The 16,460-nt window shown below is 47.9% G+C and overlaps 1 protein-coding gene across 1 annotated transcript in view; it reads right to left on the bottom strand.

Annotated features, from left to right (window-relative positions):
• Positions 1 to 16,460, bottom strand: part of Cacna1b (calcium voltage-gated channel subunit alpha1 B) — a 161,911-nt gene that overhangs the window by 84,319 nt on the left and 61,132 nt on the right. Inside the window, exons 14-18 of the mRNA XM_028868647.2 lie at positions 14,575 to 14,687; positions 12,129 to 12,260; positions 11,837 to 11,909; positions 4,187 to 4,304; positions 712 to 779 (exon numbers count right to left, since the gene is read on the bottom strand). Of these exons, the coding sequence (XP_028724480.1) occupies positions 712 to 779; positions 4,187 to 4,304; positions 11,837 to 11,909; positions 12,129 to 12,260; positions 14,575 to 14,687 (504 nt within the window). The remainder of the gene's footprint in view (positions 1 to 711; positions 780 to 4,186; positions 4,305 to 11,836; positions 11,910 to 12,128; positions 12,261 to 14,574; positions 14,688 to 16,460) is intronic.

The raw sequence follows: 16,460 nt of genomic DNA, 5'->3' as shown, positions 1-16,460 counted from the left end.
AGCAGGACAGGCGACTGAGGGTCACCAGATAGGAGCTTATGTCTTCTAGAGGGAAACCAGAGAGAGAAATGTGTATAATCATGTCCCCCACTGGGCTTGTACATGAGAAATGAATATTGAATGGTCCCTGCTGGGTACTGCCTAGAGAAGCTGTCCTGCTGTGACACAGATGTGCACAGACAGAACCACCGCTGCTCCTCCAGCTTCCAGCCAAGCTGAACATCTGAGGATAGCACTACAGGTGTCCTCCCACTGCCCTTTCAGGTTCTCACAACTGAGTATTTCCTAGGGTCCACTCATACATCTTCTTGTCTGGGAATACTCCTCACCCTCATCACACACCTGCTCAGCGTGTCTCAGGACCCTGTACTTCTGTGGCATGGGTAGTCCTGGCCAGTCTGTACCTCCTGTGCTCCTACACCCTATCCTGCTGTTCATTCTTTCTTCCAAAGCCACAGCTTCTCTGGGAGCCTGTCCACACATGTACCTACCTTTATGGCCATGTCTCTCCTTGCTTCTGTGGCAATCCTCTATACCCAGAGCTCTCATTAATGTCTCTTTGTTCGTGACTTTAGGGAAACTCCCCTGAAGTCACATGGACCCAGACCTAGGAGCTGGCCTTCCTTATAACTCCATAACTTCATCCAGTAATGTGTACTGAGTCCCAGACCTTCTAGCACCTTCTAGGCTGCAGGTAGTGTTTCTACATACCTTGGTCAACTCCTGGGCATTGGCAAGGTTGTCCACAGCAATGGCTAGGAAAACATTCAGCAGGGTGTCTGGTTGGCTCCAGCTAAGGAAGGGAGCCCTTTGCCCCACATACTGTTCCATACCATCCCACCATGGTTGCCCATGAAAGACAGAAAGACCCATCTACCAAGTCCCCAGTCTCTATCCCCTGAAACCATTAGCCCATTCCAGGCTGTTATACCAGATGCACAAGGCCCCTTCCCCCACAGCCTCTGATCTCACAAGCAGGATTGTGCCTCTACAGTTTCACATAGCTCACCCTTCTCTAATACACACATACACACACACACACACACACACACACACACACACACACACACACACACACACACACAGAATGGGGAGGGGGCGAGAGTGCACTCTCTTCTCACCTAGGATCTTTGGGGATGATGCTGTAGAACCAGAGATTAAAGGTTGTGTTTAATCCATTTACCTTTGGCTCGTTCAGAGGATACACAGACCACTAGGCCCTTTTCTAGTCTGCATGAGAAGCCTTGAAACAAACACACCCTGCCTCACAGGCTCCAGACATGGCTCCACCACCTTCTAGGGCTGTGAATATAACCTACCCAATCTAACACACAAATCCACCCATGACCAGCACCTTCCAGGCCCCAGTTCCTAAGCTAGGCCCACAAGCTCCCATTTTTTGTTGTTGTTGTTGTTTGTTTTGTTTTTTACTTTGTTTTGTTGTGAATTCCTGGGCATCCTTCCTCAACATGTTCCTCCAAGTAACACTGGAAATGGGAGGGTGGTTACATACAGTGGTCTGAGTGCCAACACTGCACCCCACCCTAAACTAGCCCCTGGAACCCTATGGTGAAGTGCTGCCACCACCCTTTGGGAACAAGGAAGCCACAGTTACACAGCCTGTGTGATGGTCTGAATGAGATTGGACCCACAGGCTCACAGATTTGAATACTTGGTTACCAGGGAGTGGCATTTCTGAAAGGATTAGAAAGTGTGTTCTTACTAGAGGAAATGTGTCACTAGTGGTGGGTTTTGAGGTCTCAGAAGTCTAAGCCAGGGTCTCAGAAGTCTAAGCCCAGAGTCTCTCTCTTCCTACTGCCTTTGGACGGGATGTAGAACTCTCAGCTCCTTCTCTAGCACCATGTCTGTCTGCTGCTGCCATGCTCCAGGCCATGATGACAATGAACTAAACCTCTGAAATTGTAAACCAGCCCTAATCAAATACTTTTTCATAAGAGTTGCTGTGGTCATAGTATCTCTTCACATCAATAAAACAGCTGAACCAGGTCCCAGAGTGACATGTCTTCCCTGAATCTCACCAGGGCCTGGTTAGTCTATCACTGCCATTCCCGTAAGCCTCTTCTCACAAGGGAAGAGAACTCTGCCTGGTAATGACAGCATTGTTATTGCTCACCTTACCCTTCTGAGTTATCTCAAAAGCTGGGGATCATCTTGACACCGCTGGCACACTGGCCAGTGCAATTCCTGGCATTAATCCTGATGCCCTTAATCCTGACAATCCAACATGTCGCAGACCCTATTTGATGTCCCCTGGGGAAGTGCTCACTGGACTTAGGCCCCTTTCCCCCTATGTCTGGGGACTCATCCTCGTCAGGCAGTGCCATTCTCCCTATCGCCCCGGCCTCCATCCAGGCAAACAACAACTGGGTAGCCATAGCCAACCCAAGCCAGGCCTTCTGTCTGGGGCCCATGGCCCAGGGAATTGCTACAGGCAAGCCTCTTGCTCAGGGCTTCAACAGCACCCATGGGATGGGACATCATGGTGAGACTGACAGCAAGCAGGACCCTGTGGAGTGACCGTACCACACACACCTAGGGGCTCTTCCATGTCCAAAGTAAAGCTGAAGGCTGCATTCCTGTGCAGAGGGAAAGACAAAAGCATCAGAAGCCACCCTAATTGAACAGAAAGGGAGACACCTGATGGCTGATATGCCTGACCTAATGTCAGTGTTTAACGGCTATGATGATTATTCTTGGTGTCAACTTGACTACATCTGGAATTTACTAAAACCCAAATATAGAGTGTACATCCATGAGGGATTTTTGCTTCATTTGAAGGAGGAAGATCCCTTTCTAATCCAGATCTTTAAGGCACACCTTTCATCCAGACCATCTGAGCTGGGGAAACCCATCTCTAATCTGGGCCACATCTTCTGCTGGAAGCCTAGATGAGGAGATACAGAAGGAGGGTTTTGCTCTTTGCCTGCTTACTCTCGCCTTGTAGCAAGTCCCCCCCTTCACTGGCATTGGAGCCTACTTCCTCGGGATTCTGGCATCTACTGAAGACCAGCTGAGACTTCCAGCCTCATAGACTGAACAACTGCTGGGTTCTTGAACTTTCTGCTCATAGGCAGCCATTGTTGAACTAGCTGGACCACAGCCTGTAAGTCATTCTGGAGAAAGATTCATTCTATAAATCCTGTCACCCTAGAGAACCCTGACTAACACAACGGCTGTGACTTGTCACTGCTTTGTCCCAGTGTGAGGCTAACACTGCAGTCCCCTGCCCTCTCTGACACCAGGGCCACACTTGCTCTCCAGGCCTCACGCAGCCTCATTAGAGAAGATGGACACCAATCCTGGGCTAGAAAAGAATCCCCTTTGCAGAGTATCTATACATGTTTGGCTCCAGCTTACAACTTGTTTCTGGGCTCCACAACGTTCTACCACATTCTCTAAATGTGGCTCCTAGACCAGCCTATCAGGTCCTGCTTGTGAATCTGGTATAAGACACATTCTCAGACCCCAACCCAAACCTATTAGCGAAGGCCAGGACCCCAGCTTTATAATCTCAGAGGTCTGATACCCAGCTGCATTCCACAGAAGATACTAACCCTAACCCTGCTGAGGCTCCATTTCTTGTCTCAAGGGCATTCAAACCACATTCACACCTGTGTCCTCTAGCCCTCACCCCGGCAGGCATGGTGAGCCATGTGGATTCTTCTTGGCCCCAGTTCTCTCCCCACGCTGTCCCTGGGCGGCGCTGCTGGGTCTGCCTTGGTCCAGAGGGTGGACATCCCCACTCTCCCCTGCCTTGCAGGCCTATCTCTGGCCTGAAGCAAAGGTGGGAGTCAAGCTCTGCAACCTTCTATTTCCGGCAGGGAGGTTTACTTTAAGTCCAGTGCCAAAACTTACTCCATTAAACTTAACGAGGAAGAAAGTCTTCTTCCACACCCATTCCATAGCCACACCTTCTTATAAGGACTCCAAGATTATTCAGTGTCTCCTGAGTCCCCAGTAACTATATGACCCACCCCAACCTCTAGACACCCCTTCCCCATACGGTGCCTCCATACTCAGTGCTCCGGCATCCCGGGGAAGCGCATCACCCACATTCTAAAAATGAACTGCTTAGAATACCCCAGCCCTTCTGGAAGAAGCCATGAGGTGGCCACAGGAAGAGTGCTGAATATGAACCACTTGTACTTAGCCCCAAGAAGGATACAGTTTCCAAACAACGTCAAGACGATGAAGTAAAAGGAAGAAAACATGCCTTTGCTGACTCCACCTTGTGACTCAATCCCATGATACATTACTGCATTCCAGTCCTCTCCTGTCAGGATCTACAGGAGGAAAACATAGAATACATCAGCATCACACCCAAGAGTACACAGCACAGATGTACACATGTCTATGTACACACACAAACATAGACTTGAATCAGGACACACATACATCAATGGGCAGTGTATCTTTAGAACAGGAATTCCAAAGGACCAGGCAACAGAGGGTGGTGACACAGGAAGGTGAAGCCATCTGGGACCACCCTGGCCACACTATTGTTTCACTATAGAGAGCAAGGGTCAGAGAAGGAAACAAGCTGCTCAATGTCACACGACTCTCTAGGTTCCTGCCACCTCTGGCCACGTAGGTCCACTCTCACAGACTGGTATGTGCAATCTTTGCTCCACCAGTGAACTATGGTCTCTACTTTCTTTCATTCATTCATTCATTTATCTATTTTGAAAAGTAGAAGCAGCACGGACAGTTCCAGTCTGAGTCGGATCCTAGGCAGCTCCCTTGTCCCAACGGTCATGAGTTCTCTCCCTGCCCTTGCCCTGACCCCTTCCCATGCTTTGTTCTGGTCAGATATTCTATTGATCATTGCAAAGTATGATTTTTCACATAAGTTTCTAACTTTCTAACCCATATGGAATCTTATGTATTATGGGGATGGTTATCCTGTTTTTTCTTAATGGAGTCCATTTCTCCAGACCCATGTTTTTAACACCCCAGCCTTCCCCATTGAGTTCAGAGTTATATTTCTCATAGAACCCATTTTCTCTTCATGGAAAGCAAGTCCCTAAACACCATATTTTACTTGTAACATCTTATCTGTACACATGCCGTCACCACCATAACTGGAGCCGCCCAAGCAGTCCTGAGGCTCCCTCATGAGTCTTGGTCACTCTTGGATGTTTCCCATCCACATCATGCGTGTCTGATGCTGGGCCCAAGCTGGCAGCTGAGACAGGCAAGACCGCAGGGCCTCACTCCAGACCTCACTTTCTGGCCTGTTCTGCTTGACTTGCACTGTTACTGTGGCCATGGTGTCAAAACACACTGACGCCATGGACAAATTGTTTTCCTTGAAATGTCTTGCTTCTGCTAACTGTCACCTGTTCCTTGAAGGCCATATAAAACTCAACTTATAGCTAACAGGCTCAGGGCAAGAAGCAGAAAGGCAGTGCCCAGCTCTTTTGCTTTCTTTTTAAGTCAAATTAAGTAATTACTGTTTTCTTGTTAAAATGTATGCTTCATCAAAGTTTTTGAATTTATTGGCTAAAAGCTGCCATAAAATATAGGGATTTCAAAAATCTTTTTCTTAATTATTACTCATTAAAGTATAAAACTTAGATTTTGATCACTGCATTTGAGATTATAAATTTCATACTGGATAGATGGATCAGCAGTTTAGAATACTTGTTGCTCTTGCAGAAGACCCAAGTTCAATTCCCAGCACCCACATGGTGGTTCATAACCATCTGTTAGATTCCTTGGAACTCCTAAACCATCTTTCTAACCCCCAATTATGTAACATTTTAAACAGAAACCATTTCACAATACTTAACTGCCTGTAAACTCCAGTTCTCCCCTTCTGGCTTCTGTGGGCATTCACACTCACATATACCCATATAGAGATATACATACACATAATTTAAAATAATTTTTATTATTTTAAAATAAAAGTAGATATCCAAATAAGGCCGAAGTCTCTCGATGGGCCTCGCCAGTTTTGTTCCTCCCCACCAGTTACACAATTTCCTGACTTTGGTGCTTATCTTCTCATGAACGCTTCTTCTACACAGCATACAATAGTGTATAACAATATAAAATTACCCTGAAACTTGGTATGTTCTGCTCAAAATTACATTTGTGAGATGCATCCATGCTGACACATTGTGGGAGCCTGTTCTCGGGTTCCTCGTGGCTTTACCCAGCAGGTCCGAATAGCGGATGATCAGGACCACCGGCCTGAGTGCAGGTGTCTGAGATGGTCTGCACTTGGCTGTGCTGGGGAAGGAGGTCTTTTGCTCCACCCCTTGGCGTCTTTATAAAAACCCTGGGCCAGAGACAGTCGGGGCCCGTTGGAATAGGTTCCAGGCCCTCTCGAGGCTATCCTTTATTTTCTATCTGTTTATCTCCGCGATATTCTCCGCAATAAATCCTTCTATCTAATATTTCCTGCTGATTGCACTCAAGAAAACTCTGGGGAACTGTGGGGGTGGTGGGTAAACGCCCCACAACACATTTAGTTCTAGGTCAATTGTTTTCCTGGTTCTTACACAGTCTCTACATGATGAGTACTCTGATGTTCTGGTCTCATCACGACAGCTGGTGCTGCTGAGCTGCCTTACACACATCTGTACACCTGAGCAGGGCAGCACAGCTAGCATGGGACTCGCTTGATCCATGGGTTTCACAGGACGTTAGGAAATCACTGTCCAGCACGACTTTAACCACTCACCATTAGCACATCGAGGCTCTAAAAGCCACATCCACTCTAAATTCTGATGTAAGATTTCTTAATTTTGGCTAAATGGGAAGGATGGTCACTGTGGGTTTAATTTGCATCTCCCTGGATGCAGTAAAAGCTTATTTTTCTAGCTTATTCACCAGGCCTTCCTTACCTGTCATTGGTCTTTATCTTAGCCCTCTCCTACTACAGCATCTTTTCTTTTGATTTATAAGTGTTTTCAATACATTCTAGAAACTAATCCTTTGCTATTTGCTGACACTAGGGAGATATTTTGATGGTATCGTCCAATACACAGAAACTTATTGTTACATAATCAAACTGGTTGATCACTGCCTTTATGCTGTGTTTATATTTTCTTTAATGCCTTTCCTGCCTTTAGTTAATGACATGGCATTCACATGGGCTCTAAAATTTTAGGTTTGCTTATTTTTCATACCAGGTACAATGCAGAAATCCTGCTTATTTTTTTTCATTTTTAAATTCATTATTAGCATGTGAGAGAGTAGGAGGTGAAGGGGGCATGTGCATGCTGAGGTGTACCTGTGGAAGAGGGGGCATGTGCATGCTGGGGTGTACATGTGGAGGAGGGGGGATGTACATGCTCAGGTGTACATGTGGAGGAGGGGGCATGTGCATGCTGGGGTGTACATGTGGAGGAAGGGGCATGTGCATGCTGGGGTGTACCTGTGGAGGAGGGGGCATGTGCATGCTGAGGTGTACCTGTGGAGGAGGGGGCATGTGCATGCTCAGGTGTATGTGTAGAGGAGGGGGCATGTGCATGCTGAGGTGTACCTGTGGAGGAGGGGGCATGTGCATGCTGAGGTGTACCTGTGGAGGAGGGGGCATGTGCATGCTCAGGTGTATGTGTAGAGGAGGGGCATGTGCATGCTGAGGTGTACCTGTGGAGGAGGGCATGTGCATGCTGAGGTGTACCTGTGGAGGAGGGGGCATGTGCATGCTCAGGTGTATGTGTAGAGGAGGGGGCATGTGCATGCTGAGGTGTACCTGTGGAGGAGGGGCATGTGCATGCTGAGGTGTACCTGTGGAGGAGGGGCATGTGCATGCTGAGGTGTACCTGTGGAGGAGGGGCATGTGCATGCTGAGGTGTACCTGTGGAGGAGGGGCATGTGCATGCTGAGGTGTACCTGTGGAGGAGGGGCATGTGCATGCTGAGGTGTACCTGTGGAGGAGGGGGCATGTGCATGCTGAGGTGTACCTGTGGAGGAGGGGGCATGTGCATGCTGAGGTGTATGTGTAGAGGAGGGGCATGTGCATGCTGAGGTGTACCTGTGGAGGAGGGGCATGTGCATGCTGAGGTGTACCTGTGGAGGAGGGGGCATGTGCATGCTCAGGTGTACCTGTGGAGGAGGGGGCATGTGCATGCTGAGGTGTACCTGTGGAGGAGGGGGCATGTGCATGTTTAGGTATACATGTGGAGGTTAGAGAGCAGATTTGTTCAGTTAATTCTTTCCTTCTAACTTCATGTAAGTCTTGGGAGTTGAATTTAGGTTTTCAGGCTTGCATGGCAAGTGCTCTTACCCAGTCTGCCATCTCAGCAGCCCAGTCTCATGTTCTTCGATATGACTAACTAGCTTATCCATGTCACATGCAACGGCAGCACATGTGTTTTATTTTTAATGAGTATTTTCCTTAATTGTCAATTCTAAACAAATCTTAAATTTTGGTTTTTTTTTTTTCTTATTCTACTGTACCTAGGCTGCCGATACTAGCATAATCTGCTAGAATTTCACACACCTGTCTCTTCACCCTGCCAGATGTACTTTGTCTCATGTTCCAATACCTGAGATAACATTATGAGTCACATTCAAGGACTCCCTAACATTAAGTTATCTTGTATTCTCAAAAAAAAGTGAGTTATTTATAAAGATGATTTTTTCTTGTGTTCCTTACTATATTATGATTCTGTTTTACCTTTTTTGGGGGGCACTCCTTGCTATACAGTCCAGGCTGGCCTCAAACTCACAATCCTCATGCCTCACCCTCCTGAATGCTAGAATTATACATATGAGCAACCACACCAAGTTTATGTAGACAAGTTTAAGTGTGCCTAGATTTGACTCCTCAGTTTTTTTCTTCTGGATGTTTTAGCCTCTGTTTGTGATCATGACATACATTTTTTCCCTCATATTATCCTCATTTAGTATTTCCTATCCATGACATTTTAGCCTCAACAAATGAGTAAGGAACTTATATATTCTCTGTAGTCCACACAGAATTGCAATAACCTCTAAATATTTAGGAGGATTTCTTTACAGAGCTATCTTAACTTGATGGCATTGGTCAGAAGTAACCCAGGCCTCCTATTTCTTCTCAGGTCAATGTACTTTTTCTCCTTAATGGGCATCTGAAGTGCTTTCAGCCACCACTGGGACAGTCCTAAAGGACACTCTGCTCCTCCCTCACATTGACAGCTCTAAGACTCGGGATTCTGGGCTCTGACACTGCACCCCAATATTCCCAAGTTGCTTTCCATGGCCTGGTATCTATCACTCATGAAACAGCCATCAGAAGAGTTGTCTCTTTGTATGAAGCATTATTCTAGGGAAGCCCTTAGGATGTGGTCTTCTGCACTGTCATATGTCTCAGTCTAGATGTACTCTTCACTCCACTCTATGAACACATGTACTCTGAATCTGCTTAGAATGGCCACTCCTCTCTTTTATTTGTTTCCTTCTGTAGTTTCCAGAATTGAACTCGGGGTCAGTGCATGCTAGACAAAATCTCTACCACTCAGCTGCATCCCTACCCAGTCCCTCTGATCTCCAAGCCCATCACATACAATGCATGAACCCCTTGTTTCCAGGCTACACTCAGCTGAGCATCTTACTCTTTCTAACTCAGCCGTCCACCATCCCTTCGACAGTGTCCAGAGTGCTGTCTACCTACATTTTTAACTTGAATTGCTACAGCTTTAGTGTCTAGGATTGCTGCTTAGTTCTTATTCTTTGACTTAGATGCTTTCCCTCAATTTGGGGATTTTTGAGGGTTCTTCCTTTGTCCCTTGACTCGGCCCAGAATCGGGTGCACCTGCTCTGTTCCCTTTTCTTTGAAAATCGTCTCACCTCCCAACTGTGGGTGCTGGTCCCCTTCTAGGGTACCAGTGTTTCACAGTATTTAATTTGCATGACCTCACGAGAAAATTGGAAGATTTGTATTTTCTTCTTCCTTTGCACCCTCCCACCCACACTTTGATCCTAATCCAGAGGCAGGGTCTCCCTTAAAGAGAGGCTGGCCTGTCAACATCTCTGGCCTCCTCCAGCACTCAGTTCCTAGCCATGTGTGCACACCACTGATGCAATGGACTCAAATACTCTGCTACTGTCCTGTTCCTGTGCTCAGAGCAGAAGGTATGTGAGGTCGTGATGATTAGTTTCCGTCAGCTTGAACCTCAATCAAGGAAATGCCTTCATCACATTGGTCTGTGTGGCATTTCCCTGTTGCTGATTGGTGTGGGAGGTCCCAGCCCACTGTGGGTGGTGTCACCTCTGGGCCGGTGGTCCTGGGAGTTCTAAGAAAGGCAGCTGACCACTACCTTCTGCTTCAGAGACTGAAAGCAAACTAGGAGGAGTTCTCCTCCATGGCTCCTGTCTTTGCTCTTACCCTGACTTCCCTCAGTGATGGACTGAGACATGGAAGTGTAAGCCAAATAAACCCTTTCCTCTCCAGCTGCTTTTGGCGATTGTGTTTATCACAGCCCCAGAAAGCAAACTAGAGCAGAGGTCCAGTCAGAACTCTTTAGACAAAAAGAACCAGTCCTCCTAACTGTGCCCCCATTACGCTTAGTTCCTTGCTGGCAACAAACACAAAAAGCAGAGTCACAATAAGCCTGTCACCCACCATGGTCTGGAGCCATACCACTGGACAGAACCTGTCAAAACCTGCTTGCTTATAGGGCCCTCTAACCTGGCCTCCAAACCCCTGGGCCTTGGTCAAGGCCTGTTCTCTTGACATGCTTGCTCGGTGTAGGCCTTGGGATGTGGTTCTCCAAGCTTCCCTTCCTTGGTACCCCAGCACCCTAGACCCATGAACCAGATGAAGAAGCTCTCCTTCCCATCGTGAGTATCTACTCCCCAAGCAGACACAACATACTCTGCAAGGACCCAGGCTGGAGCAACATTCTTTGTCTCCAGAGGCTGACAGGCCCTATCCCACACTAGGGGCTCAAATTCTGGAAGCCACTGACCTGTTAGCAATCCAAAATACCTTCCCAGGTACCTGTGAGAGAAATGGAGGAAGGACAGTAGCACTTGGAATCCAAGGATGGGGCAGGAATAGAAATCCCAGGACTAAACTACTCTCTTAGCCAGTTGTTGACTGGGTTTAGATCAGCTGTTGTCAACATGCCCTCCCTCTGAGTGGGGAGCAAAGGCTCTTCCACACAGGAGGGCTCAGCTCTGGGCTTAGCTCAGCCTCTTCAGAGGCCAAGATCTGAACCAAGCCCCATTCAGCCTGTCAGTTTCCCTCTCAAGAGTTATCTTGACAGGCTGGCAGCTCATTCTGTCCTGTCCTGCTGTCCTGTCCTGTCTCAGACAGGGTATCCAAGCAGGAATCATGGAACACATACACAGGATGCTACATGACCAGTGAGGCCAGTTCTGGCAGCATTAGAAGGCCTGTTATCGAAGGAGAAAGCATACAACCAAGAGCACCCAAAATGAAACCATCCAAGAGAGGAGGTGATCACTTGAGCCAATGAGGCCCCCATCAAACAGACAATGGGCCCACAGCTGTGGCTTTCCAGTGGGGCACTGGTAGGCACATATACCAGAATAAAAGAGAACAGGAGGCCACTGGGATGGCCCAGGATACCCCACAGGAGAAGTTCAGGAAGAGCTTTGGTTTTGTTCTGAGGATAGAAAACAAGTGGTTTCATGCCTTAGAGCTAATAACTTGATGTAGTGGTAGCTCATGAAGACAGACACCCAAGGGAGCTTCATCTGCCCCCCAGATTGGCAACCCACCTTCCCTTCGACACCCAGACCCAGGACCTACCGAGCCTTATCTTTGTTGTGTAGTTATGTTTAATCATGGGACCTCTAATTTCAGTAACTCCTTCCTAGCTCCTGGAGGAGATGAGAGAGCAAGAAGCCTCACCTGAAAGACAGTGAGGATGGCAGCTGGAAAGGTATCAAAATTGGTGGTCGGGGTCTCATCTTGAAAGTTGAACCTGAGGGAAAGAGAAGTCTTGAGTAGAACAAGTCCCATCAGGAGCCAGGGGACCAGGCCCTTGACATCAACATGCTCAATTCTGGTGTCTCAGTATCCTCAGCCCTATTGGAGGACCTTCAGGAAGGAGACAGGTGGGAAAGGCCCGGGGTGGCAGTGTCTGCTCTGAGCTCTGCCTCCCCAGGGGCCCTGGCCTGCCCTCCTACTCCTGGCTACTTACTGTCCCCCAAACAGCTGCATCCCCAACAGAGCGAAGACCACAATGAAGAGGAAAAGCAGGAAGAGGAGGCTGATGATGGACTTCATGGAATTGAGGAGGGATACCACCAGGTTCCTCAGGGAATTCCAATACCTGTCAGGCAGGAAGGATGGCTGAAGCCTTGCTGGGCCACCCCAGTGCTCATTCACATTCATCCAGGCTCCCTGTATTCAAGCTAAGCCTCAGCCTACACATGAAGCATGCATCTCTCCAGGAACCAAAACCCATGATCCTGGACCCTCAATCCAGCCATGGGGAGCAACAGCAGACACGTGACTGTGTGCTGGACTCATCCACTCTCCCCAACTGCACCATTCTCCTTAACAGAAGATACCACTGCCTGTCAGGTGGCCAGGCCCAAACACAGACTTCCGATTCCCAACCCTCTAGCTCGGTGGTTCTCAACCTTCCTAATGCTGCAACCCTTTAACACAGTTCCTCATGTGGTGACTCCTAACCACACCATTAGTCTCATTGCTACTTCCTAACTATAATTCTGCTACTGTTACGACTCATCATGTAAATATGTGTGCTTTTGATGGTCTTAGGCGACCCCGTGAAAGGGTCACAGATTGAGAACTGCTGCTCTAGCTCCTTCACCACCCCAGTATTCAATCGGCCACCCAAGCTATGGCTGGCCTGGTATTTCCTAAGGCCCCTTTCACCACACTCCTTGAAGAGAAAATATGACTCCTTCATTCACAGCCAGTCTTCATGGCATGCAGGGCCCATCTCTGCCGATGATTCTGCTGCTGAGTGACAGCTCCAATTGCCATCCTGGTCTCTAGAATGTTCCTCCGAGGGGCCTTCAGCCTTCCCCCAGGGAGCGATGTCACCAGCCTCTGCACCTGTGCAGTGCTATTCTGACACCCTGACCCAGGAACGAGGGACAGCAGAACAGATGCCAGCCTCCCTGTGCTCACCCTCTTAGGGGCTTCTGGGAACTCTGATGCACTCTCCTTCCTCCGGGTCCCATGTCAGGGGCCAAGACACCCTCCACAGCCTCTCTTATAAGAAACATGAATAGACTCGGGAGTATTAGAATACTCATTAAGGGTCCAGCCTTCTGGCCTGCAAAGAACCAATCTACCTCAGGACAAGGGTCACTGACGTCCTTGGGGGGGATCTGAAGACCCAAGACTTGGGTAAAAGGCATTTTTCTGGAGCCTCTCTTACCGGCCCCCACAGGTGCTCAAGGAAGACTGAGGACAGGTCAAAGGACATGCTTAGCATATTTGTAAACCTAACTGGACAGAATTCCTGCATAAGCCTCTTCTTGTTCGTGCATCTCTGTCCTCAAAAGGTTTGGATTAGAGATTTAAAACAGTTGGAAAGGACTAGCAGAACTTCAGTCTACATGGAAGGAACCATAGGCCCATGTGCCGCAGGGGCTCAGCATCAACAGCTTTGGTACCACAGTCACTGGGACAGCACGAGGCACAGGACCTCTGAAACACAGAACAAGCTCAGCCCACCCAGCCTCTGCAACTGCTAAGACCACCATGGAGGGGGTCCTCCCCTCCTGCTCCTCCCCTCCTGCTCCTCCCCTCCTGCATCTCTGACAGGAAGCAGAGGGGTCTCGGCCCTACGCTCAACCTCACATCAACCTCCCTGGGCTCCAGGCTCCTCACAGACAAATGAAACAACTTTCTTCCAGAGTTAAGATTTATGTGAAATGGAACTAAAAACAGAGTCTTGTCACCATCATAATTACCAAAGCTGGGATCAAGAGAGTGGAGAAATCCAGCCTGGGCAAAGGAGCCATGTAGGCACTAGGCTGGCTGCCATGAGGCAAGGGCCAAGGCCACCTACCCTCTGCACAGTGGGTGGGCAAACCTGAGACAGGACTATGGGAAAAAATCTGAGAACTTGTTTTCTTTTACTTTTATTAGCATATATTCATAAAGACATTCTCTTTCAAATATGTCGTGTACTTTTTTGCCACAGTCACCCCTCACTCTCTCCAACTCCTTTCCTTCCTCCCTCCAGACAGCCTTGTCTCTCTCTGTTTTGATGTTGTCTGTGTGGGACCCATAAATGAGAGAAAACATACAATATGTGTCTTTCTGACTCCAACATATTCTCCTCACTTAATATGATGACCTCTAGTTGTATCCTTTAAAAAAAAATTGAAGGCCTGGAAGATAAAGCTGGTAGCTTTAAGAGGAAATGGTATAGAACTACGACAAATGACCAGGAGAACCAGGAAAATGACAGTAGCACTGTGGGCGGAGGGGACAACCCTAAAGATGCCCGAAGGTCCAAAGGCTCTTGCCATGATAGTCCCCATGTGTGTTGCATTTAAGGCAGCAAGCTACAGCATAAGGTTCCAGACACCATCCATCCCCATCCAGCCTCACGTGTGGCTTCTGTCCATTCCCCCACAGGGAGCACATAGATGACATACTTTGTGACTTTGAAAATCCTCAGCAATCGGAGAGCCCGCAGCACACTGATTCCAAAGGAGGTTCCTGGTTTGATGGCAGCCCAGACTACTTCAAAGATACTCCCCACAATCACCTGAAACAGACAGCATCAACACAGGGCACATATGTACCTGGACACACATGCATATATGGACAAAACTGACAAACGCATGCACATGTCCTCGCGTGTGCACTGGTGTGGCTGCCTCTCCCAGTAAATACCCACCCTACCTCCTGTCCACTAGGGGATGTTTTACAGGGGCTTGGTAACCCAGAGAATGTTGCACAAGCCATAAATACCATGGGTCTATCTTGGCGCTCTAGACTCATCTTCCCAAATCCCCTGATAGACCACTGTAATAACATTCTAGTAGCCTGTGGAAGCACTCAGGTGACTAGGAACAGAGCTTGTGGCAGGCTGGGCAGTGAACTGAGCCTGGTCAACAGCCTCAAGATGAGCCTGGAGTGAATTCTCTATACCCAGATGAAACTGGGATAACTTAAGACCTCTTTAGAGGTTGAGCCAGAGGCATTCAAGTGGGTCACAGTAGAATCTGTCACTCTCAGACATGGTGAGGCAACATGTGTTTATTGCTTTAAGCCACTCACCATCAAGATAATTTGTTTCCAAGCAGGAAACACCAGCATGGGTTTTAGAAACAGAGTAGTGCAATGTTGTAATGAAACGCAACAGTAGTAGTAGTTTTGGAGCCAGAGAACAAGCACCGAGTAGCCTGTCAGTGAAAGCATAAGATGCCCTGGACACTGGGAACACTGCCCACCAGGACCTAAAGAACACAAGGAACATCTTGTAGACAACAAGAGAAGGTGTGTGCCATGATCCCCTGGCAAGATGTCTGGCCACACTGTTGCCTGCAGATGTGGGAAGAGCAGAAAATGAGCTCAATAAACTGTGAGGTATAATTTGCTCTGGAGATTTTCAAGTCAAGTGCTACAGGACCGCCTGGACTCTGTTTCTGCTTAGGCCAAACGTAAAAGGCAAGAACAATCAACAGAAGGGAGCCAGGACCTGTTGGTTCAGAAAATGCCCAACCTTTCCAGATACCAAAAGGTGCCAACATTGCGAAAGAGCATGGTCTAAAGATGATTCCAAGAATACCACCATGACTTCCATTTGGATCTGGAAAAGGTTAAAGGCAGTTCTGACAAGAAAATCAAAGCGTGACTCCCAACATGGTCCTGGTTAGGGTGTGCCTCCCAGGCCAGCTGTAAAGGAGTTAGAAGGTTAGAGTGCACTTTCCACCTAGTCTTGAGGTAATAAGACATTGGGGTGCACTACCAACTCTGTACTGAGGAGGTAAGACATTGGGGTGCACTACTAACTCTGTGGTGATGAAGTAAGAGACTGGGGTATGATCCATACTCACTCCTGAGATGGTAAGTGCCCCAGGACACTAAAGGATGTTAACCTTAATGTATCTCAAGGAAACATGAGAAAAGGACCTGTTCTGTAGGAGTTGGTTTTTATCTAATGGAGTAAACTCCAAGAAGGTTTCTAATATATCCATAAAAATACCCTCAAATGCCCAATATGCCCTTAAAAGGAATGCATGTAGAGGCATACCTGGTTGACTGAAAAGGACCAAGGCAATACAAAACAAAACTAGTCTCTGGGGTGAGAGAGAATGCTCAGCAGCTAAGCGCACATACTGATCTTGAAGAGAAGCTGAGCTTGCTTCCCAGGACCCACACTGGATGGCTCACAACCACTTGCAACTCCAGCTCTGGGGACATTTGACACCTCTGGCCTCCAGAGGTTTTTTAATAGGTCTTTTGATTCCCAAAACCCTACTGACAGGGACAGGTTGAGAACATTGTCCAGCTGCAAATATGTACTTCTCACAGA

Source organism: Peromyscus leucopus, chromosome 4, assembly GCF_004664715.2.
Source record: "Peromyscus leucopus breed LL Stock chromosome 4, UCI_PerLeu_2.1, whole genome shotgun sequence".
Lineage (NCBI taxonomy): Eukaryota > Metazoa > Chordata > Mammalia > Rodentia > Cricetidae > Peromyscus > Peromyscus leucopus.
The sequence above is the reverse complement of the archived record's forward strand: the minus strand, read 5'-3'. Positions and strand labels throughout refer to the sequence as shown.